The sequence below is a fragment of the Cavia porcellus genome, unplaced genomic scaffold (genome assembly GCF_034190915.1).
Source record: "Cavia porcellus strain 051 isolate PalLab524CR breed Dunkin Hartley unplaced genomic scaffold, mCavPor4.1 scaffold_24, whole genome shotgun sequence".
NCBI classification, from domain to species: domain Eukaryota; kingdom Metazoa; phylum Chordata; class Mammalia; order Rodentia; family Caviidae; genus Cavia; species Cavia porcellus.
In genome coordinates, this window is record NW_026947507.1 from 33,102,005 (window position 1) to 33,125,103 (window position 23,099).

Sequence of the window (23,099 nt, forward strand, 5' to 3'; positions counted from 1 at the left end):
TCTGTTGTTTGCTGTTCCCCATTCTATCAGCAGCAATACCTAGCTAATCTGGTGAGGTCCTTATATATGTATATGCACGGGTGTAAATGTATGTGAGTGTGCTTGTGCATGCATGTGTACATAAGGGTATGTATCTCTATATATGTAAATGTTTATATACACATGCATATGCATATACATGCTTCTTTGGGCATATGCATAATTTTAACAGGAATTTTCCAGAAGTAAGTTAATGAAAAGATTCTACTGGTGAGATGGTTTGTGATGCTTTGATACTTTGAATGTCCTACCATTTTGTTCTTGTGTTGACTACTGTGTTTAATTCACCAAAAGCAGTCCATGTTGAAACTCTGCAGAAATACTAGAGCCCTACATGTAGAGGCCAGATTATGCAATACTTCTTTTATAATGACATTGAAAAGAAGTGATCATCTTCTATTGCTGGGGGAATCCAAAGTAACAGAAGCAATGTTTGTGCCCTTGGAAAATTCACCTGGGAAATAAAGTTAACTCAAATAAAATAATCAGATCACAGGGTTTTTTGTTTGTTTTTTGTTTTTTAGAGACAGGCTTCCACTATGCAGTTCAGGCTGAACTTGAGCTCACTTTGTAGCTCAGGCTGGCCTCGAACTTGCAGCAATCGTTCTGTCTCAGCTTCCCAAGTGCGGGGATTACAGACCTGCGCCATGACTCCAGCAATCAGACCACTCAGGACACTGAAAACTGCATAAAGGATTCCAGAGGCATGGCAAGTCCTACAGGTTAGCACGGCTGGGGCCCTGCAGGACGGGCAAGGCTCAGACAGGTGGAAAGGAGAAGGAAGAGGACCTATCAAGGAAGCGCATACTGACACTGGACGAGAGGCACATAGAGCTCAGGCTGGTGCAGCTGTCTTCTGGGAATTCTGTTTGTAACTGTGGATGAAGGTGAGTGCAGCCTTGAGAATGCAGATTGAAAGTGGAACAATGAGAAAAAGGTTGGACTAGGAGCTAAAGCTGACGTGCAACAACGGGCTGCAAAACCAAGGGCTCCTTCATAGCTATAGACCCAGCAGACTGAATCTGCACCTACCATCAGCAGACCTCTACGCATGAAAGATCCCTTGGCATACCAACCAGGCACAGCATTACTGTCACTTACCAGGTGAGAAGAAAAACACACAAGGCCTGGCAATGGGGAACTGCACTTTAAACTGGGTATACAATTGGAATAAAAAGTCACCCCGGAATCAGCAAAGGGTCACCTGCTGAACCTAGGAAAAAGCACTCTCATTTTTCCAGTAATATCTTTACTGTGTCCCTTGCTGGAATTTTAACCTTCATTCAGAGCACTTCCTGTTTTTAAGAAATAAAACAGAATCCCAGTACTCTGGAAGGCGAACGCAGGACTGCAAGTCCAAGCCCAGCCTGGGCAACTGACTGAGTTAACAAGACTCTGTCTCAAAATAAATAAAAAATAAAATGGCTGGGGCTACAGCTCGCTATAAAAGCCCTAGATTGAATCCCTGCCTCACCAGACACACATGCCCAAAGACAAGGAAGAAAAGTCAAAGCCTTATTCCAGTGATCAGGTGAGACAGCTCAAAAGGGGAAAGTGGACCAGGTGTTCACATATTATTTCATTCATTCAAACAAACATTCGTTAACAACATAACAACGTATGTGCTGAATATTTTATTAGGAGATCTTAAAAAATGAATGAGACAAATATGTCTGCCTTTGGGGAGTTTTACATCTACTCTTCAAGACTAAAGCTATCCACAGTGAAATTAGCGAATGTCTTATGAAAGTAACATCCTAGCAACATGCAGACATAGTCACTGGGTCTGAATGATGTCTATATTTCTAAAATCTATCCTCATTCAGCTTATCCCTGGGGATGCCACATATGAGAAAGTATGGATATGGGTGATGGTGTACATGAGTATGTCTTTACTTTGGTAATAAATGGCTACGAAATAAAGCCACAGGGTTGAGAAGAGAGGAGAAGTTTTTCATGGTGTATGCAGATGTCTGGCTTTGTGCCATTAATTATTTGTACCTGGACACTGATGTGTGGATCCCTGGAGGTGACTTCCATGCTCTATGAGCACAGAGACACCATGGCAGAGCTGTAAATGAAACCTCTGTAACCACCTCAAGAGGTTTGGCTTCTTGCCAAAGCCACTTACTGCAAACAAAATTAAAATCAACCCAGCCCAGCCCAACCCACCCAACCCATCTTAAAACAAAGCAAATCAAAAACCTCCTTCCCACAACAAACTCAAATAAGAGAGCAATCTTGGCCTTTCTTTGCTCTCTGGTTTCATTTATCACCATGTAATTTCTCCCTCTCCTATTTGCTCCCATTATGATGCCATTTACCATGAGTTCCACCCAGAGGCCAACCAATGTTGGCACAATGCCCTTGAATAGATCTCTAATCTTTTTTTTTTTGTGTGTGTGTGTGTGTGTGTGCACATGTACTTGTAATCGAACTTAGGACCTTGCGCTTGCCAGGCAGGTGCTGTGCTGCTGAGCTATATACCCAGCCCTCTAATCTCTATATGTACTTAGTTAGAGGTATCTTATTGTGGCAAAGGAAATCAGACTGATGCATGCAATTTCAATAATAAACACTAAGTGAGCACCAGGGTTGTACAATGTATTATTCTTACTGCAGTAGAGTTTATAAAGGACCATTATGCATGGTCCTCATAAGGGAACAACCATCCGGGTTTGCCTAGGGCTCTGAAGAACCCACACATTCAGAAATCTCTTCATTCTAGGCAAACTAGGGCAACTGGTCAACCTACTGACCTCTAAAGTTTTAGATTTCAGAGAAATGAACAACTTGAAGAGTTACCATTAATCCTGGAATGAAATAATTGTAATAACATAAGGATAAAGACCCAAGAGGATGCAGAGCAGAGATTAATTTCTGATGAGTAATGGTACAAGAGGTATCATGAGGCGGGAGCATCCCAGATAAGCTCTGACAGCTCAGTAGGCTTCATGCAAGTTGGGAGGAGCAGAGAAAGGCTTTTTACAGCTGAGAAATGGCATAGCTGGCAAGAAAGCCTCATTTCCATTCATTCCCAAGTCAATGCTCTACTCAGATGTAGCAGGTATGAGAAGAAAATGTATTTGGACTTTAAGCAATGTCCCATGCAAATGAAATAATACATTCTACTAGCTCATTCGTTCCCAGACTCTACCTATGTTTGCTATGATGACAGGAAGAAAATTTCTTAGCCAAAGAGACATTGGCAATAAGGAAAAGATATAACCTTGGAGACAGAGACTGCAAATAAGGACCAGGTATATTCCTGGAGAGCAGTCAAAAATTACTAAGCGCCTTCAGAAATGCTTTAAGAAATTGTATTCTTCCTTTTATTTCATAGGTCTTTTCCTCTCCAGTATGTCATGATCAATTAATATATCATTCTCTTAGTCTGTTATCTGAAAGGTCCAATGAATACTAAGAAGTGACAGTGAATTCTGACTTTCACCCAAGCAATTGGGACCTATTTTCTGGATTGCCCATTTCGGAATAGAAAACAAGATGATTTTCCAAGAGGCTGAGTTGTATTTGATTCACGTTTCTATGCAACCTGTGGCTCGAATGAAAATAACATCAATTTCTGTTAAGCTCCCAAAGGGAAATCTTTATGCAAGTAACATAAATGACACAGGTTAATGTATCTCAAATGTATTAGTCATAACACTTTCTTGGGCAACACTGTGTATGAACGGAGAGGCAGTGGGGCTTAGGTAAGGTGGGAGAATTATACCATGCAAAATAAAACACTGCCATATTTCTTTTGAGAAACACAAAACCAGGAATTCATTACTATCAAAATCCAACATTTGATTGTCTGAGGCCTTTCTGTTACCTAAACTATCCTTGTCAAATTTTCAAGGTTTATTTCAATCAGAGATTCTATAATGATGGCTTCATATTTATTTCCAGAAATTTCTAGAACTATCTTAAAGGTGTTATGACAAAAAAGTAGAATTGATAAAGAAAAGTCATATAAAAATCTCCCTTATGCTGCATTAAAGTATCATAAACCCCTTAAGAGCGGTGAGAGAAGAAACAGGAAGAAAACAAAAGAGTACAGTAAACCAAAAATAACCCATCCAGTCCAAGGAGGAACCCAGTAACATAAAAATGGTTCTCAGTCCAGCTGGAAATAGTCACAATAAAAAGTAAGCAAACTTGGAATGAATAGACAAAAGTTTTTAAAAATCATGCGAAATATTTTCCACAATTTTTCCTGAGAATTCAGAGATAAAGACCCAAAGAAAATCTATAGCTTTGTTATTATGAAAGTTTTCCTGTTTAAAAAAAAAAACACAATGAAATAACATATGAACACACAATTTTACAATCTATAAACAGAAGCTAAGAGGAACTCAGGAGCCAAAAACAAAGCCAAGGATAGTATCAAAGGCAAAATAAGATGCTTTTAAAAAAAACACAAAGAAGAGCAGGTGGATTTAAAGGAATACACTACTGGGAAAAGGGAGACAGGACCTAGATTGCAACCAGTCCTCCTGGTGAGCGTCCTCAATTCCTGGCCACAGGCAAGGGAGCATTGTGATCTCAAGAGAGGAAGATGGGACATTCATGGACCAGAGAATCACAGGGAGAGCCTGTACAAGTGAAGAAACATGCTGAAGTGATCGGCCACCTTCCCTCCAGGACTAAAGATGGCGTTCTGTGGTACATTACCTAGCAACAGCCAGAGCAAAGCTATCTATGTTGTTCCCAGTGAATTCAGTGGGCTTATTTTTAGTTGGTGAGATGGCAATATTCAAGTGTTAGCATCAAAGTTTTGTAGATCCTAGGACTATGATTCATTCAGTGTTCTTTGCCTCCTAAATAGAGGCCCTGCTAGAAAAGTGCTCCTCTCACCCAACAATAGGCAGACTTCCTGCCACTGAATACTAGGAGTTGAAGTAAACTAGCCTACATTTTCCTCCTTTCTCCTTGGCTTTCAGAAAGTTCAGAAATCTGGCATTTTAAAGAGTTTCAATTGTTTCTGTTAATCCTAACTTCCAAGTGTACGTATCCTCTTTCCATCCTGTAACTGAGTCTTTGTACATGGAAATTTACAAAAATAGTTTTATTAGATTTGTAGTTTTTATAAACACAAATTGTTTTAAGATTTGTTAATATGGTTATCATAACAATGAGACCCATATAAGCGCTTTAGTCCATCTACTCTATGTACCCAGGAATTAATTTTGCCCCTCGGCCCACCCAATACACAGCTCTGGAGTATGCTAAGCTGGCCTCTGAGTTCTTATTGCATCACAACACCAGGGCATCACCCCAGGAGCACCGTCTTCCCCAGATCTGGCCTTCCCAGGAGCCACTCTGGATCTCAAGACCAGGACTGCTCTCTTGGGACTTCCAAGTTCCACATCTATTCCTCTGCCCAAGAACAATTGCAGACGTATTTTTTGAAGCCTTAGCCATGTGTGTCCTTTCTAGGTGAATATTTAGCAATTATGGTGAAGTGAAACCTAAAGCTGCCTGTTGGAATCAATAGAGAGGCTGCAGGGGTCCTGCTGGACTCTCATTTTCTTTAAACGGCCCTAAAGCTCAGACAAGGTGCCACACACACAAGATTCCTCCACTGATTCAGAGCCAAGCAGAGGGTGCTGATATCTGAAAGGTCATGTGCCCGAGGGGTAATCCTCTCAAATCATGATAATTACAAACTACGTGCCCACAGAGTAGAAGATAAAAAAATTTGACATAAATAAGGGGTGGAGAAAATAATTGCCTTTATTTGAGAGCCCTAAAAAACTAAAAGTAGAAATTCCATTCCATCCCAATATTCCCCTTCTAGGTAGCTTCCTGAACGAGTTAAAGACATCCTGCTACTGTGGTACATGCATACTCATGTTTAAACCAATTTTTTAAGTCAATGCACTGCAAGGCAGAAGGAGGCAGGACTCAGACTTGCTGCAAGTTTTCCTAGTGAAATCCTGACATCATTCACAACAGCAGAACTGCATCATTCACAACAGCAGAAACAGCCTGTAGGTTCACCAACAGATGAACAGATAAGGAAAATGTGGTAGTTATGCACAGTGGGGGTGTCACTCAGCCATCAAGAAAGATAAACTTGAGTCGTCTGTAGAAAAATGGATACACCTTGAGACCATAATGTTCAGTGAAATAAATTAGATATTTTGATCTAAATGTCACAAGGTTCCTTTTACAAGAAAAACTTAAAATATAAATAAAGAGCAAAGTACCAGACAGATAATAGGAAAGAGGGAGCTAGATCTTTTGCAAAAGAGAAAGAAGTCAAGAGATGAGAGGGAGAGAAGTTGGGGAATGGAGGAAAAAACAATTAAGATGTCTTGTATGTCTGCACCAACTCTCCCCAAGGAACTCACCATTATGCAATGCAAACATGTACTAATAAAAAATTAAATTTTTTTTAAAAATTAAAAGAAGGTCCTTCACCAGAGCAGAAAATAAGTAGCAAGGAATACTGAGAGCCAGATGGCATATCTAAGATGTTTCTGCTATGCCACATAGAACCATTAAAGGAGAAGCCAAGTCTTTCTTTTTCCTTATGACTTGAATGAGGAGAAAGTGCTGCAGAAGAAGAGGATGACAGAGAGAAATAAATAATTTGGGCTGATTCTTTCTAAGGTTCCAGGCCTCACCTGAGGACCCACTGTGTGAGCCAAAAACATTTACTCTAAGGAAGAGGGTGCATCTCAACTGGATGCGTACCTGTTCCGAAGTTCAGAAGAGCCACCACAGGGATGGTCACAGTCTGAGTGAGCCTTCTCCCCACCACCCACTCTTGCACACCACAAATAAAGAAAACAGAGCAATATTCCATCCTCAAAATCCAGCCAGGAGTAGATGTGTATAGTTTTCAGGATGAGAGGAGAGTCAAGAAACATCCATTCACATCATGGCAGAACAAATAGAAAGCCTGGGTAACCTCTGTGACGGACACAGAGGAAAGATAAAAAGCAACATCACAGCAACACATCCCAGGAGGAACAACATGGGGAGAGGGAGAGACAGAGACAGAGACAGAGACAGAGACAGAGACAGATAGACAGACAGAGAGGCAGAGACAGAGACAGAGAGACAGAGAGACAGGGGGAGAGAAAAACACAGAGAGAGAGACAGAGAGAGAGAGAGACAGGCAGAGGGAGAGACAGAGAAACAGAGAAAGACAGGGGAGAGAGACAGAAAGAAAGAGAGAGAGAGAGTCAGAGAAGACACAGAGAGACACTGCAGGGAGACAAATACAGACATTGAGAGATATATTGATTTAAGAAATAACATTCAAAACAAATGAAAACCTAGTCTGAAAGAAAGTATAATTCAGACAAAAGATTTTTTTTTCTGAAAATGTTTTACACTTTAGCAAAACATGTGAATTCAACTTTTTTAACAAAAGGGTTCAAAGAGGAAATGATAAAAACAACCAAATAAGACTAACAGGCACATTGTGTGCTCAGGAAACACATCAATAGCCAAAACAAACAGAGATATTACCTTGGAAGTAGCAAGGTACAGAGTAGATACATCAGAAAATCAAATTGCTGACATGAAGGGAGGGGTTTCAGCGAACGCAGATGGAAGACCGAGGCGCTGAAAACCACAGAAGGGCTAATAATCTGTGCAGTGCAGACCCAACCAACGGAGCCAGAGCACCCCAAACCAAGCATCCATCTCCCTGACAGCCACGACCCTGAACAAGGAAGGGAATTGTATCCCAGGCAAGTGGCTAAGGACAACAGACAGCAGCACCAGACTGATGCTAGTTAACTTGTCACTATCCAAGACACAAAAGAGGGGGTTCTCAGGCAAAAGTAAGTCACTTTCAGAAGAGAGAAAAAATAGGGGTCTCCCACTTCTCCATGTTGTGTCAGTCAGTGCCAGAAGAATGTCTACAAGGTCCCCAGGGAAGACAGTATACCCCGTCCCAAAGCTTTAAACTCAGCCACACTTCCCTCAAACGGTGAAGACAGCAGGTTAGATATGGCATGCTCTAGCATGTACCACTCCTGTAAATATAGTTCATGAAATACAGCACACAAAGAACGAGGGAAGAGGACTCATGGACGTATTAAATTCACTGCACGTAGACCTCGTGCTCTGCAGAACCACGTGTAAAGGCTGCAAACCTCCCCAGTCGTAGTAGGAGGTCGCTAACAAGTAAAGAAGGAATAGCGAGAAACGGGGAAGTATTGACTGTGCCGATTTCTTTTTCTTATTACAGTATTTCAATTCTGTTGAGTCTGAACCTGTATTATAAAAACATGTAATAATTCCAACATTTTTGCAAACTTTAATTTTAGAAGGATCTCCAAGAAACGAATATCTCGTATACTGAAAAGATTTTCTAAAAGTTGAGCAGCTTTTTCTGCACTACTTCAGATTCTCTTCTGTAAGTCTAGCAAACGAAATGAGCTGGACTTTGTGGTGCATGCCTCCAGCTCACCCCGCCGCAGGCTGGGGCAAGAGGGTTGCCGAGTTTCAGGTCATCCTCACAACTTAGCAACTTACCGCAATCCTTTCACAGAATTTGAAACTTAAAAATATAAAAGGTCTGGGGATGTAGCTCAGTGCAAAATTCTGGGTTCAATCCCCAGTACCACAAAATAAAAGGGCAAAATTTAATTTTTTCATTAGAATGTAAACTATATGTTGCATTAAGTTATTTCTACCTAGCAATCTGCCCTTCACTCTGCATATACGCAGAGAAGGGTGCCTGGGATGATGATCAACTAATATTAATAATACTAACTTCTAAGACCTAAAGTCATTTTTTTTTAAATTGGTACCAGGGATCGAACTCACGACCACCTGCTTGCAAGGCAGGTGCTTATGCCGCTGAGCTAAATCTCCAGCCCCCTGAAGTCATTTTTTAAATGACCCATTCTCTGTACTGTCCTATATTGCTGACACATTTTGTAAGAGCCAGAGTCACTTCTCCAAACTAGAAAGTCACGCTTAACTTATAAAAGCCAATAACACCTTTCACTGGATTTCTAAATAAAATATAAAGCATAGGGTAATATATAAAACTTTATGAGGGAAACAGAAGTCACTAACAGTAGCACCTTGGTGTTAAGCACAGTTAATGGTTTCCAATCTTGGGTTGAAAAGAATTTCAGAGGGAAAACGTTAAATATTTAATAGATAGCTTCTTATTATATTTTATACTGTCAGTAATTTCAAGGTTGTATTAATTGCTTCTAAATATGCAATTTTACAGTTGACTTTAGGTTCTTGGTGTGAAATAATTTTTTCCTGCTATGCTTGTTTAGTTACCACAACACCACATTTTGAATAATGCTGATCTGGAATACCGCCTTTACTAGGCTCTCACCAAGCGCACAATATCCTTGAGTATTCGCCCTGTCTGTCCTAGTTTTTTGGAGCACTCAGGAACTCCAGGCTTGCAGAGCAAATACAGCCTTCGGCTCTGGTGCCATCTGCTCTGAGGCTCTGTCTTTGTGCCCCTGTCCCTCTCCCTTTTCCTGTACCTTCTGAAGAATATGGTTCTGTGACTACCGATTCTACTTTCCAGGAGGGCAGAGAGCATATCAAGAATTCCTCCTTACCATTTGCATATAGGTGGAGTGTCTGGCACACTCAACGGGCTCTCAAAACACCCTTTCAAGAACCAGCCCTTCCCTCACTCCTTCCCACCTGCATGCTGCAGAGGACACGTCATTAGCAAAAGCCAGAAAGAAATGCCAGAGATTTCTGTATACATTAAACATTAATTACACTCACATTTCATTGTTGAAGACTTGTAAAATACTACCTTTACTTTTTTCAACAGTACTTCCTATTACTAACTACTTGCAATACTCATGACACTGAATAAAAGAGCTGACCACATATGCCCAAGAGAATTTGTCTTTTCCGGGACCCCTGAGAGCCACACCGAGGACCTGGCCTTGTGCCAAGCAAGTGTCCCTTTAGCGTACCCACTACCTCACCAAGCCCTACATGATCCATGACCAGACTGTGTGCTATATCAAAGCTCAGAACCCTGAATCTGCCAAAGCAACATGCTAGAACCTAGTCCTGTTAGCAGAAAGTAGGATTTGACTTAATGCCTAGGGTCAACTACAGGTCCAGTTGTTCTCAGGATGCAATGATGAATCAACCAGTGGCACTCTGCCGTTCCAAAGAGGAGCTAGAAAAGAAAGCACAGAAACACCAGAGGACCCAAACGACATAACATCATTTGAGTACTGGAGCCACATGGACACTTGGAAATGAAGTGACTGTGCTTGAAGGGGTCAGTTCTGCAAGTTAGGACCAGATGGACAATTGAGAGCACCCATGCAGGATTATACCATGGCCAAAGGCAGAACTCCAGCTAAGAAAACACTAGCTCAGAGGCAGGGACTAGAAGAAAGATGGGGACACAAGAGTTGGTGTACCTGGAGAAGAAGAGACAGAAACTGTCGTTCCCTTCTTTGGATTCTTGGAAGGTTATAATAGTTGAGGAAGCAGATTTGTTCAGTCATTTCTCTAGATGCTAGAACTGCATTCACTAGGTACAAGTTACAGAGAGGACAACTCCAGGTCCAAACAGGGAAGAGTTTACCATCTAGGGTTGGTCAGGACAAGGAGCCAGCTTGCCTGAGGAAGCAGGTGTTACCTGGTCCACACATCTTGCATAGAATCGCATGGTCAGGGATTCTAAATTAAGAGATTAGAGCAGATGACCTCACAAATCTCTTCTAAACAGACCATTTGATTCTCCTATTAAATAATTTAATTACAAATGGGTTATTCTTTAAGTTAAAAAAGTGTTTATCAGTCAGAAGTTTGAGAAGTAGCAACCATATCCATATACTGAACATGTGGACTTGATAATTAAAGATTAAAAGTAAACAACCTTCCAAGATTTATAGTCAGATAATATGACTCTGTCTCTTTGAAGCAAGCTGACTAAATTAGATGGCGAACTTCAGTGAACAAATGAATTTGAGACCTAAAAGCTTAGAAGATTCAAATCATATAATAAGGAGCTTCCAGACACAGGAGTGCAAACAATACCAGTGCATCTGAGAACGAAACTCCATGTAGTCTTCCTGGGTAGCTATAAAAAGGAGTACTTGGCACTTTCCCAGTATAGTTCTCAATTCAATCTCAGAGGAGATGTTACTTAGAATAAAAATCCTGATCCAGTCTTATCCAGTCACAGCTAAAGAGGAGCCGTCCTGCTGACCAGGGACCTCCACTCCCAAGAGGTCACCGTGCTAAGGGCGGAGTCACCAGCCAGCTCCTCCCTGCTCCTGGAGACTGAGAACATTGTCCCCTTGTCTTTAAGAGTCTCAATTCCCACTGTTCCCAAACATGAACCCAAACTCAAATCAGAACTGAACCTCACAGGGACTGGGTCATCCTTATACATTCTGATGAAAACCCAGCCCCTGCGTGTGTTCATGCCAAAGGTAAATATATTTACCGGGGAGTTTTGTAATTGCTCTAGGAAAAGGCATATACAAATGATAAATTTCACTTGAAGAAAACATGGTTTGAACAGGCAGGAGAAAGGGGCCTTTGTAGTTTGCAGGATGAAGGAGATGATGGGAAATGATATCAGTTCTAACACGCACCATGCTGAGGAAGATAAACACTAGGTGCAAACAAACAAACCTGAAATTCTGCATGAACTGCCGGAACTTGTCTGCCCTCTTGGCTAGGGGCACGATAATGTTGATAAGGGTGTTGGCCATGTTGAGTTTCTCCTTTTTCACTTTCATGATTGGGCCAAATGGTCGAAATAAGATAAGCCGTTTGAATTCATGTTTGTGGTCCCCTTTGAAGGTGAGCTCATACAAAGTACCTTTATCCTTTTCTGTTCGATAGATCCCTGTTAACAGAAAAACAAGGAAAGCTAGTTAAAAAAAAGTAACCTTGCCTGTTGAGGGGCTTTATAATCAAGATGTAGCACAAAATGCCTTTAAAAATTAGTATTAAGTCTCTGCCTCCAGCAATTATTGAAAAACTCAAAATGCTCCCAATGAAAATAGCATAATAAATAAAAATATTATCAGTCTAAAAATCAGTTATGAAGACTTCACAAAAACATGAGCAAATGCTTACAATGTTAGATGTAAAACTGTATATTATTCAGTTATTTTTAAAAGGGCCATTAGGAAATATGCCAAAATCAGACTGATTACAATGCAGAGAGGATGTATCTTCTCCACATTTTCTGCAATATGATTAGGGGAATATGAGCACATTTATGTTGATTTCATTTTAAATATGTGTTAAAATGACAGATTAGAAGTTATAGCGATTCAGATGAACCAACCATGGTGATCTCTTTGGGACATTTGAGAGGAGCTCAGGGCCAGACACTTGGATTATGTGGCCCTCTGGAAGCTTCTGGAAGCATTAAAGCAAGCAACACCCAGCATGATGGATAGGCACAGGCCATACATCACACTCAGTTTCACATCTTTCTTTCTACCTTTGTAAGTACTGTGGCTCAGTACTTCACAGTACTTACATTCAAGCTGGACTGCTTGGGTTCCAAGCCCCTGGCCCCACAGATTCCCTGTGGAAAATTAACCTTTCTATGCCTCATTTTCCCCGTAGGTTCTTGTTTTGAAGTAAATGCCTCAATATATATCAAGGTACTGCAATAGTGGGGCACATAGTAAACACTCAATAAATGCTCACTGACCTCTTGGCCCTGCCTTGTTCTGTCAGCTTTGCTGTAACAGGGCATAATGAGAAGATTCGCAAACAGGAGAGAAGCCTATTTACATACCTTTCAGAAACTCAGAGTGTCACTAGTCAGGCTGAAGATGGCCTCACCACATCTCAGCTCTGTGGATAAGCCTCCCCAGGGCCACTGGGACAGAATTTTCCTGTCTAAAGATCAAACAGTTTCCCTGATGGCTACGACCTACTTCCTGCCTAATAATACTGTTGCTGTGATAGGTGCTTTTCACAAAGTCAGAGAAAAGAAAAATGAATAAAATTCAGCACATCGCCAGAAAACCTTTTAGTTTTGATTTATACCATGTTTTCTATTCCACATCTCCTCCTTCTTCTTAATCCTCAGGTTAGTTGGAGAAACCACCTCCCAGGCTTTGAATAGCCACAAAAATAAATCTCCGGGGGGAAAAAGAAGTCTGTTTCTGGCGAGTTACATGGGTTTCCTCTCACACCACTCCTCTTTTCTTCCTTCCTCTCCCTGCCCTTTTCTACCACAGCTTCCTCACAAACACGTTCTCTTCCCACTTTTTGTCTCACAGGAGCTTTTCATCCTCCATGCCTGGGCTTCCAGACTCTTTGATCCGGTTCAAAGTCTGGGTCTTCCAGGGGCACACAGGGAAGGGTCTGGTACTGTGAATTTTCAAGGTGGCCTCATTTTCCCCAGGTGTCCTCCAAGCCCGCCTGCCTCCAGCATTCAAAAGGCATGATGCCCAGGTGGTGAGCATAGGCCGTATAAGGACATGGGCACAGGATGTGGGCACAGGAGGACATGGGCTGGGTTCTCTGGGAAGCCTGTGCTGGTTCTTTGGGTACCAGGGCCCAGCGAGCAACTGCTCTTATCATCAGGGAATCTGGGAGAGCTTGCTGAGCTCAGGTTAGAAAAGAATTCAGAGTCCTGGGGGTTGGGGAGGGGAGAGTCACGGAAGTCAGAGGTTTATTTCCTTAGAAGCTCAAAGGACTTCTTTGAAAATCTTAAGTGGTTCCCTTCAAAGTCAAGTTAATTCTTGGAGGCAATTAGTCCCCCTTGAGGGAACAGGCTCATTTCCCACCTCTAATATCTACAGCGGCTGGTTAGCCACCAATTCCCAGGGTCCAAATGAGGTGGGGCTGAGTCAGAAAAGAGTTACAATTGGTCACAAAGGGCAAATTTGCATAACCACAGCAGGTTGGTGGCTGCCCCATGTCACACTTTTGTTGCTGGCTGTCAGCTGCATAGCTTCCTCTCACAGCAATGAACCTGGAAAAGGCTGCTGACAGTTCAATGTGCAGATAAAAAATGTACGTGGGCTGGGAGATTGTTTTTCCAACTGAGTCATTTTCTTTCTCAGCACCGGGATAAGAGTCATTAACTTTTCAAAATTCTAAATCCACAGTTGAAAAGACGGAGAACAATATATTCAAGGCTGTCTCAAGAAATGGATCTCTGTTCATAAAAAATACAGAGCATGCAATGATTCTTTTGAAGAATGACTTCTAGAGCAGCATAACACTATCCACCTCTAGGGGCTTCTGCAGCTTGTACCCATATGGCAGGGATGGCACCCTATGCAGGGTGGACTGTAAGGGTCTTGGGTGTCACATGCCTCTCAGGGGAAAGGTCATGCCATGACTTAAGCTGTTTTCTCCTTGTATTCTATATACTATGCCTTAAAATAGTTGTCAAATCAACTTATTAGTGTGTTTCCTCATACGCTGCCTAATTATTTTAATTAAGTCTTCTAAATCTGATTTTAGATCCTGTAATTTAATCTATTTTAAATAGAAGTTATCTAAAAAAAGACTCTTACAACTGAGGTCCACCAAAGCCCATGGCCAGTCACCACACCCACACACACCACCTGGCACACTGCATCCAGAGAACATTCAGGGTTTGTTGTCCGTTAACACAATGAGCTTCTAAAAGAATCCTTTTGTCCCCTGGAATCTTTAGTGGTGGAAACCAAAGGAACAGAGAGAAAGGGGATAGATAGAGTTTTCTGAGGAAGGAATAGACTTTTAGCTTAGAAATTGGCTGCTACACATGGCAAATACAAAACAAATCAGTCATACACACCTTCATTTACAGATCACATGTCCCTAACTGGAAATCTGAAGTCACAAACTTTTTAAAACACAAACAGATAATGTTCAAAAGGCTTTGGATTTCAGATTTGTGGAGGGGCTGGGCTTGAACTTGATGTATTTCTACTTCAGCCACCATCCAGAGTGCTGGGGTTATGGGTGGGTGTCACCACCCAGCTTGCATTTTAGGTTTTTGGATTCATATTGGTAAAATTTATGTGAATATTTCAAAATCTGAAAAACTCCAAAACTGGAAACATTTCCAGTCCAAAACATTTCAGATCAGGGCTAGACTACCGATAATATTATTTTATACTGTACTATCATCTTATGTACTATGTAAATTAAAAATCAAAACAAGAATTTGGCAGCTATCTTGGATCTTCTTTAGACGCCATGACTAGCACCTCTCTGTCCCTTCCCTCCATAGACCTTCATCTTACTCTGAGTGTGATGTTTCAGCACCATGGGCAAATCTTAATCCTTGACTTTCCTTATTCATGGGGCCAGGCTAAGGGATCTCCAATTTGCTCAGGGCAACTCCAGGAACCCAAGAAACAGCCCAGCAGACACTGCAAAGTCTACTCTTCTGTAGGCAAGGTGCTAATCAGCAGAGGTCCTCTCCCACATCTTTTCTCCACCTTGGCAATCATGACACTATGGAAGAAGGGTACTGTACCCTACTGTCACTTTCCTTACTTTCGCTCAACATAGGTAGACTCAGTTAGTCACTAGTGTTCCACTGCTGAGCCCATGAAGCACTGAGATGTGCAAACATTCTGTCTGCAAAACATTTCTCAAAAGCCCCATTCATCCATATTTATTCTTGAGTCTCCAGTCATTCCTGCCTCGCTGACTTTTTTATATGAAGCTCAGATTCCTCAGCTAGATAGCTACAATTATCTGCCAGCTCACAGATTCTCATCCCTGATGCCAGGGCCCACTCCACACTACAAATAATCTTTGGCCCTTAACTTGCCTCCACAGCCACTCTTTACTCTACTCTTCCCTTGCTCATAAGCTCTTACCAGTTTCCTGCAGCCTGCAGAGTAAGGACTAACACCATGACTTCAAGACTCTATGCTATGGATCCAATCTACTGTCTTAATTGTACAGCTTTCTGCTGCTGTTTATGGAATCTAGGCTGCGGTCAGGGTAGTGGGTACTGAATCCTTGTAAGCATTCCCTTGCCTGGAGAAACTACAGTTGATAATGCAATAAAGTCCACATGCCCAAGAAAATGGTATGGCAATACCTCAAAAATATGTGTTCATAGCCATATCATTCACCACAGCTAAAAGACAGAAACAACCCAAATCTCTATCAACAATGAATGGGTAAAGAAACACACATACCTTAAGAAATGCTACAACAAGGACTAACCTGTAGGATGTTACGCTAAATGAAATAAGCTGGTCACAACAAGGCAAATGCTTTAGGGTTCTGCTTTTATTTCAGGTATTAAATTAGATAAACTCATACAGACCAAAAGTAGAGTAGATAATACTAGGGGCTGGGGAAAAGGAAAGTAGGGAATGGGGGTTAGTGTTGAATGGGAACAGTTTTTTTTTGAAAAAATGAAAACATTCTATAATGGATAGTGGTGATGGTTGTATAACAATCTGTAAATAATTAACATTACTGAACTGGACACTGAAATAATGATTCATGATCAATTCCATGCTACATATATTCCCATGACTGCTTTTCTGTAGCAAGGTCTTACATTTCCACACAGACACACATAACTCTGCAGTCTAATTTCCACTCTGGTCCTTCTAAGTCTGGTCTTTCCTCTCTGGGAAGATTCCCACAGTGTTCTCGATTGTAAGTGGCCCTTCATCCTGCAGACACTTCTGTATCACAGCATCTAAACCTTCCTTCTCTGAACTACAGTTTGGGCACCTGAGAACATGAAAGGACCACAGAAATCATCTGGTCCAGACAGATGGCGAACTGAACCTAGAGATGCGGCAACTTGTCTACCTGCCTTGTTGCCAACTGGCTGTAACAGGTCCAGTTCTAAAGCTTCCTCCCTGGATTCACCTTCATATGCAACAATGAGAACCCAGACAATATAAAAGAATCAAGAGCATGGAAGCAGCTCCTGAGATGTTAGAATAAATGACATAAAGTCTGCGGTGAAGGCCACTGTGCTTGGCTCATTCACCCACAGTTGACCTCCATGTTGATCCTTTCTGCCATTTCTTTTACTTTATCACATAATTTTTCCAGCTGTTAAATAACAGTTATTTGAATGTCTAATCTACAAAACATTGAAAATAGTAAATTTTGAAAGCAGGGAAAAAGATATTTCCAAAAATAAAACAAACAAACGAATACTGTCGCCCCTGGGAAACTGGTTCCAAGATCCCCTATAGCATATTAAAATCTGAGAAAGATACTCAAATCATTTGCATAAAACACACATCTTCAATGTATATTAATGTGCTCTACAAAATACCACTTTGAGATAAATGCCATTTTGAGATGCATTATGCTATTGTTTGGGAATAATAACAAGAAAAAAGGAGGGCATCTCCACCTGGTGGAGGGTAGGGGCATTCTGCTACAAGATGTGTTTCTAGAACTGAAGACTGAACGTGAGCGTGGAAAGACTACAAAGTCAGAGAGGGCATGCCAAAGGGAGATCAACTGCAAAAGCAAGGTACTAAAAAACAAACACAGAAGAACTTTTTATGTTTGACAGATGTGAAGCAGGTAAGCATGGCTGAATATAACAGGAATCTGGAGGAGAAGTGGGAGATGCACCTGGAGAGTCAAAGAGGCCACACTGTCTGGGCCCACTGAGCATTGTCCCCTTGGGGTTTTCACAGAGATGAGGTCTTGGGACATTCATCTCACTGCAGCGTAGAGGATGGGTAAGATGACAGGGAAAGAGCTCAGGAGTAATGAAGAAGAAGTTGTCTGGGGTAGCAGGAAATGACAGGGACCTGAACCAAGGTGGTGGAGATGATGGGAAGGGGAAAAGAGCCTGGGGACAATGTGGTTTGAGAATGGGATGGCAGGGGAGAGACAGGAACAATGGAGCACGAGTCCCGGTAGGTGGGAAAGGCCTTATAGGTTGAGCTCTGGATATGCTGATTTGAGGATGTCTGATGTCTGCAGATGGGCCTTTTCTAGACACACAGACTTGGGTGTTTCCATCATATAAATTGAAGCTATGGGTATGGACAAGGTTTCCAGGAAGAGGCAGTGGAACCCACAAGAAGGAGTCTAGAATGATTGAAAACTGTCTGCCCCTCATGTTTCTGGCACTGTTCATTACAGCAAAGATATGAAGCAAAGTACGTGTCCTTCAACAGACAAATGCACGCTGAAGAGGTGGTGTGGCCCTTCACAGTGAAATAAAATTCCGTCTTACAAAGAGATGAAATTCTGTCACTACTGATAAAACAGGGGGAAGTAGAAAATGTTACGCCAAGTGAAATCAGCCACTCTCAGAAAGGCAAATAGTGAATGTCCTCATTTTATACGTACAGTCTAAAAATCTTGAGTTCACAGAAGCACAGAGTGGAAGGATGATTACCAGGGAGCAGGAAGGGAAGGCATGGGGGAAGGAAAGGTAGATGTGGGCCGAAGAGAACAAAATTGCAAATTGTCAAAAAGGAGGAAATAAGTTTAGGAATCTATGGCACTGTGTGGTGACCACAGGCAAAAATGAGGTGCTGCACATTTCAAAGTTGCCAAAGTAGATTTTTCAATGTTCTTAATACACATACAAATTGGTGAGGTGACAAACATGTTAATTAGCTTGGTTGAATCTTTCTCTAAATATACAAACATCCAAGTATTACATTAAGTGCCATAAATATATTATTACCTGTAAATTAAAAATACATTGATAGGTGGAGAAATAGGATCGATGGACAGATGGGTGGATGGACAGATAGATGGAAAGAAAGAGAGAGAAGGAAGGAAGCAAAGAAAGAAAGAAGGAAAGGAAGGAAGGAAGGAAGAAAGGAAGGAAGGAAGGAAGGAAGAGAAAGAAAAGCAGAGAGGAGGAGAGGGAAGGGAAGGGAAGAGGGATCTCCATTATGAAAACCTGGATTTTGTGTGAGGACCTTTGCCCTCTCTTTACCCTCTGCCTAGGATGTTTTTCCCCAGCTTCTGGCTTGGCTGGATTTAAGTTATTTAAATCCCAACTCCCACTTTCACTCTTGGAATTTCTCTCCCCTTATCCTTTGGCTCCTCATTCAAATCAGCTCATACTGGTTTTCCATCATGCATTAACCGAATGTGTTACATGCCTGCTTATTCTTCTCTGTTCCCTGCACTAGGAGTTCAGATTCGTGTAAACCAGAACTCTGTGTCTACAACATCTACAACAAGATCATGATGAACATCTACCGCACCAAAGAGAGAAAAGGAAAAAGAAAGGGGAAGATGCTTCACTAGAAAAGGAATAAATACAATAGAGTCAAAGCTAAGGGCACTTACGGAGCTGGCAGAGTGTTTGCTTTTTAAAAAATTGGAAGCAGAAACATAACTTCTTCATATGCCAAAGAAAGAAATGGGTAATGAGGATACATGAGGAGAATGAGGAGGAAAGTAGAAACAGTATCAGCACTCAAAAGCTTGGTGCAGGCAGGGAAAGTCTCTGGTCCCCAAAACAGGACAAGAGGGGGAAGGAAGGGTTCAGAATCTGGGGCAACAGAGTGAAGGATTAAGTGTAGAACAGTGGGCTTGGGAGGGCAGCCGGAAGGCTGGGATGGTGACAGTGGAGGACAGGCAATGGCCCTGAAAGGCAGTGCAAAGACATTACAAAACAGCACACAGGGGCCGTCGGGCTGCATCACCATCAGCAAGCATGTGTGGGGCTTTTCTCCAGCATCAGGAAGAACACGGGTAAAGGACAGACAAGATAGAAACCCACGGATGCAGGGCTTAGTCCACAGGACAGACTGGAGGATGTGGGAGTCCTGTGCTGCAAAGCCCATGGCATGGGGTCCAGCCTGAGAAGGGAACAGTGAACCCTAAGAAAAGAGTTAAAGAGCAAGACAGGGTCAAGTTGTCCATGCAGTGACAGTAAACCAAGAAAGAAACTGAAGTCACAAATGTTAACAGAAGGAATGGGGAAACGGATTCTGAGGATGTTTCGGTTTAAGCTGTTTCAGGCAGTAAACAGGCACAGGATGTGGCTCCCCTGGGAATCAGGCTCTTGGCCCCTTTTCCCTCAACGCCGTCTCAAGCTGGTCAGATCCAGGAAGGAGATGCTCAGGACCCCAAGCACATGGATCTCTTTTTCACCTTCAGTTCTTATTATCCGAGAATTATGGGTTCCTTACTAACGTCTACTTTTCAAAGCATTCTCACAAATATCTTGATCATGAAGTATTTTTCAAGTATGTAAGCCTCTTATAGATGGGTACGCTAAGGTCTCTGGAGAACTGGGGTAAGTGACTTATTCAGTTACCCATGGTGCTCTCATGGACACCAAGACTGTGAACTTAGTTCAGCGTCATGGTTTAAGCTCTTGAAAGATAAACCAACTACACCAACAAAATAATATTCATAAATATTTTCTGTTCTCCTTTTGAAATTGATTTTTGAGAGGAAAAAAAAAACTTGAGAAAGATCTTTTAAAAAGTGAGTCAATTTTCCAAAATATCACAGAAAAGTCAGTCTTGAAACTCAACCTTGAAAAGGAAGACAATGTAATATTGATTGAATCACTGATGTCAATTTCTTTGTTTTCCAGATATAAGATTAACAATAATATCTCTGAAATGGCCATTGTGAGGATCAAATAACTGAATTCATGTAAAGCCTGCATGCCCAGTGCACAAGAAGGGTGCAGTGACCTGCACAATCACCATAATGACTAGACCTGCTATTGTTATCACGCTGTCCCATTTTGCTCCATTAATCATTGAATATATTATTTCTCTTGATCAAATGAGCCAGGACTATAGCATTTCCACTTGCTGAATAGTATTAAATATACTTGAATACAGAATCCAATTAGTTCTTTTGAAAAGTTGCCATTGTGGACCGAAGGATGTAAAGATTCTTGCTCTTATGGGAAAAGGCCTTCTGATATACATATGTAATGATTGCCAAAATTATATATTTTTAGCAACAATGGAATAAGATTTTTTAGATGTTGGGAAGCCCATTTTCAATGTCGAATACTGACCCCAAAGCTCTTGCCACTTAAAATGATTCTTTGCGTTTGTGTGCGTAGGGAGTGCTGGGGAGCAAACCCAGGGCCTTGTGCGTGCAAGCCGAAGAACTCTACCACTGAGCCGTACCGCCAGCCCACCATGACTTTTTATGTGTCTGTACCCTACTGCTTTATCCATGATTGTTAGCAATCCACATCATACCTACACAGTCATCAGTAATCACCAACACGCTTTGAAGAGGGTCTTTCCCTTTGCCAGACATACAGTGCCTTTGGCTCCTCCAGGCAGGCTTCTGTGGATGGCCAGTCCCTCATCAGCGACCATCAGCCTAACCTGGCTTCACCAGTGACTTTGTATCACCATCAATAAAATGACACAAGGTTCTTATTTCCTGTTTTTAGGAATTGGTTCATAGTGTACATTCTAAGAAACTACTCTGGGCTTCAAAGCAAAGCATTGATTTTATTTGATTTATCTAATTAGTCAGCAGAAGCAATTCAATTTAGCTTTACAAATAGGCTTATGATGGACTCCACTGGACATCTGGATGAAATGTATTTGTATTTCTGAGGAACTTTTAAACTACAGGTAAACCATGACAAGCTGAAGGTGAGGTAAAAAATAATAAGCCTAGAAAGTAGGTCAGGCTATTCTTCCATACCAGACATGAGCTGATCTGCACTCAGTCAACTCCGCTGTAGAAAATAGTATGCATAAGGTTGTACCCCAGATCTATTATACAGAGGTCTCAGGGTAAGCTCTCAGGAACTGCTGGTTTACCTCAAAGTGACTCACATTATATCAGTATTTGTAAAAATGAGGAACTACTCACTGTAATAAATGATAATAATGATCCAAGATAATGAAGTTTCCGATGAGAGATAAACTACGACCAAGTGCTCATTAAACAGTATTAGCTATGGTCTCTGTTGGTTCCACGGTAGTCACAAAAAGGGAGAAGTGAAGCCCCCATCAACCTAGGAGATCAATATGAAAAGTATACTTGTAGACCCAATTTTTTTCTCTTAGACTACTTACTTGAAAGTCTAAAATCTATGGCCCAAACTTTGGTAGCATTTTCAAAGAAATCTGAAACATGTATTGTTTCCTGTAAATGATCTCCGACTACAAGGGAAATAAGTATAAGTGAGATGATGATAAAAAGAAGGATCAGCCTTGTTTGCTCATTAAGTGGTAAATTTTTATTAAAAAACTAGAATATATGAAGATGAATAAGGTACGAGCCTTGCTCTGGGGGAGCTGCGAACAGGAGCACGGAAACAAAGCAGCCGCTATAGCACTGCGGTCAATGCTGGGGACAGAGAAAAATCCCTAAGCCCTGCTGAGGAGATTTCAGGATAGCTGTCCACACGGGGAAGGTTTGAGTTGAACTGAGGAAGAGGAGCTGTGTAGCAGGCAAACTTAGTATGTGATGGAAATGGAGGACATTTCAGCCTGGTTGACCAATTTGAACCTTAGGCTGTAAGATGTATACTCTGATCACCATAAAGTCTTGAAGATTTATGGAGTCTTGGGGGTTAACTTTCAATCCGAAGAATGAGCCCTGAGCCACCCTGAGAAACACACACCCTGCACACCCTGAGAAACACACACATGCACGGACACAGATGCACAAGGAAATTGCCAGGGAAAATGTGACACACAAGGACAAAGCTGAAAGCATTTTTGTTTTGCAGAGAGAAGCACACTAGGAAACAAATACTGAACATCGGCATCTGTAAGGCCTGCCCACCCAACAGGAGCACCCTTGTAAACCTAATGATACGCTCAGAATATCAAGCTAGCTTTCAGTCCGATTAGTCTCCTGTGTCAGGGCAAGAGCTATAAAGTGACGCTTCAGACAATCAAGTTAAGGAAGACTGTTACACAGATGGTCTCGCAAGGGTGCAGAAAAAGCTGAATTTTAAGCCTATTCCACAATTAACTTGCCTTATGACCTCAGACACAGTCCACAACCAAAGCCTCAGCTTCCCTAGTTGTACAGCAGAGGCACAAACCACTAACAACTTGATGTGTTCATGATGTAGCAATAAATCAGAAGAAAGGCCGTTATAACCTCAGGATTATGACAGTCACTGCCTCTACAACCTACAGCAATGTCACTAACATATCATATGCTGCAAAGAATAG

The 23,099-nt window shown here is 41.6% G+C and overlaps 1 protein-coding gene across 7 annotated transcripts in view; it reads right to left on the reverse strand.

Moving 5' to 3' along the window:
* Csgalnact1 (chondroitin sulfate N-acetylgalactosaminyltransferase 1) overlaps positions 1-23,099 on the reverse strand; it is a 315,999-nt gene that overhangs the window by 34,275 nt on the left and 258,625 nt on the right. For all 7 annotated transcript variants that reach the window (XM_063234828.1, XM_063234830.1, XM_063234831.1 and 4 more), the window contains one exon: positions 11,662-11,878. In XM_063234828.1, coding sequence (XP_063090898.1) covers positions 11,662-11,878 — 217 coding nt within the window. The remainder of the gene's footprint in view (positions 1-11,661; positions 11,879-23,099) is intronic.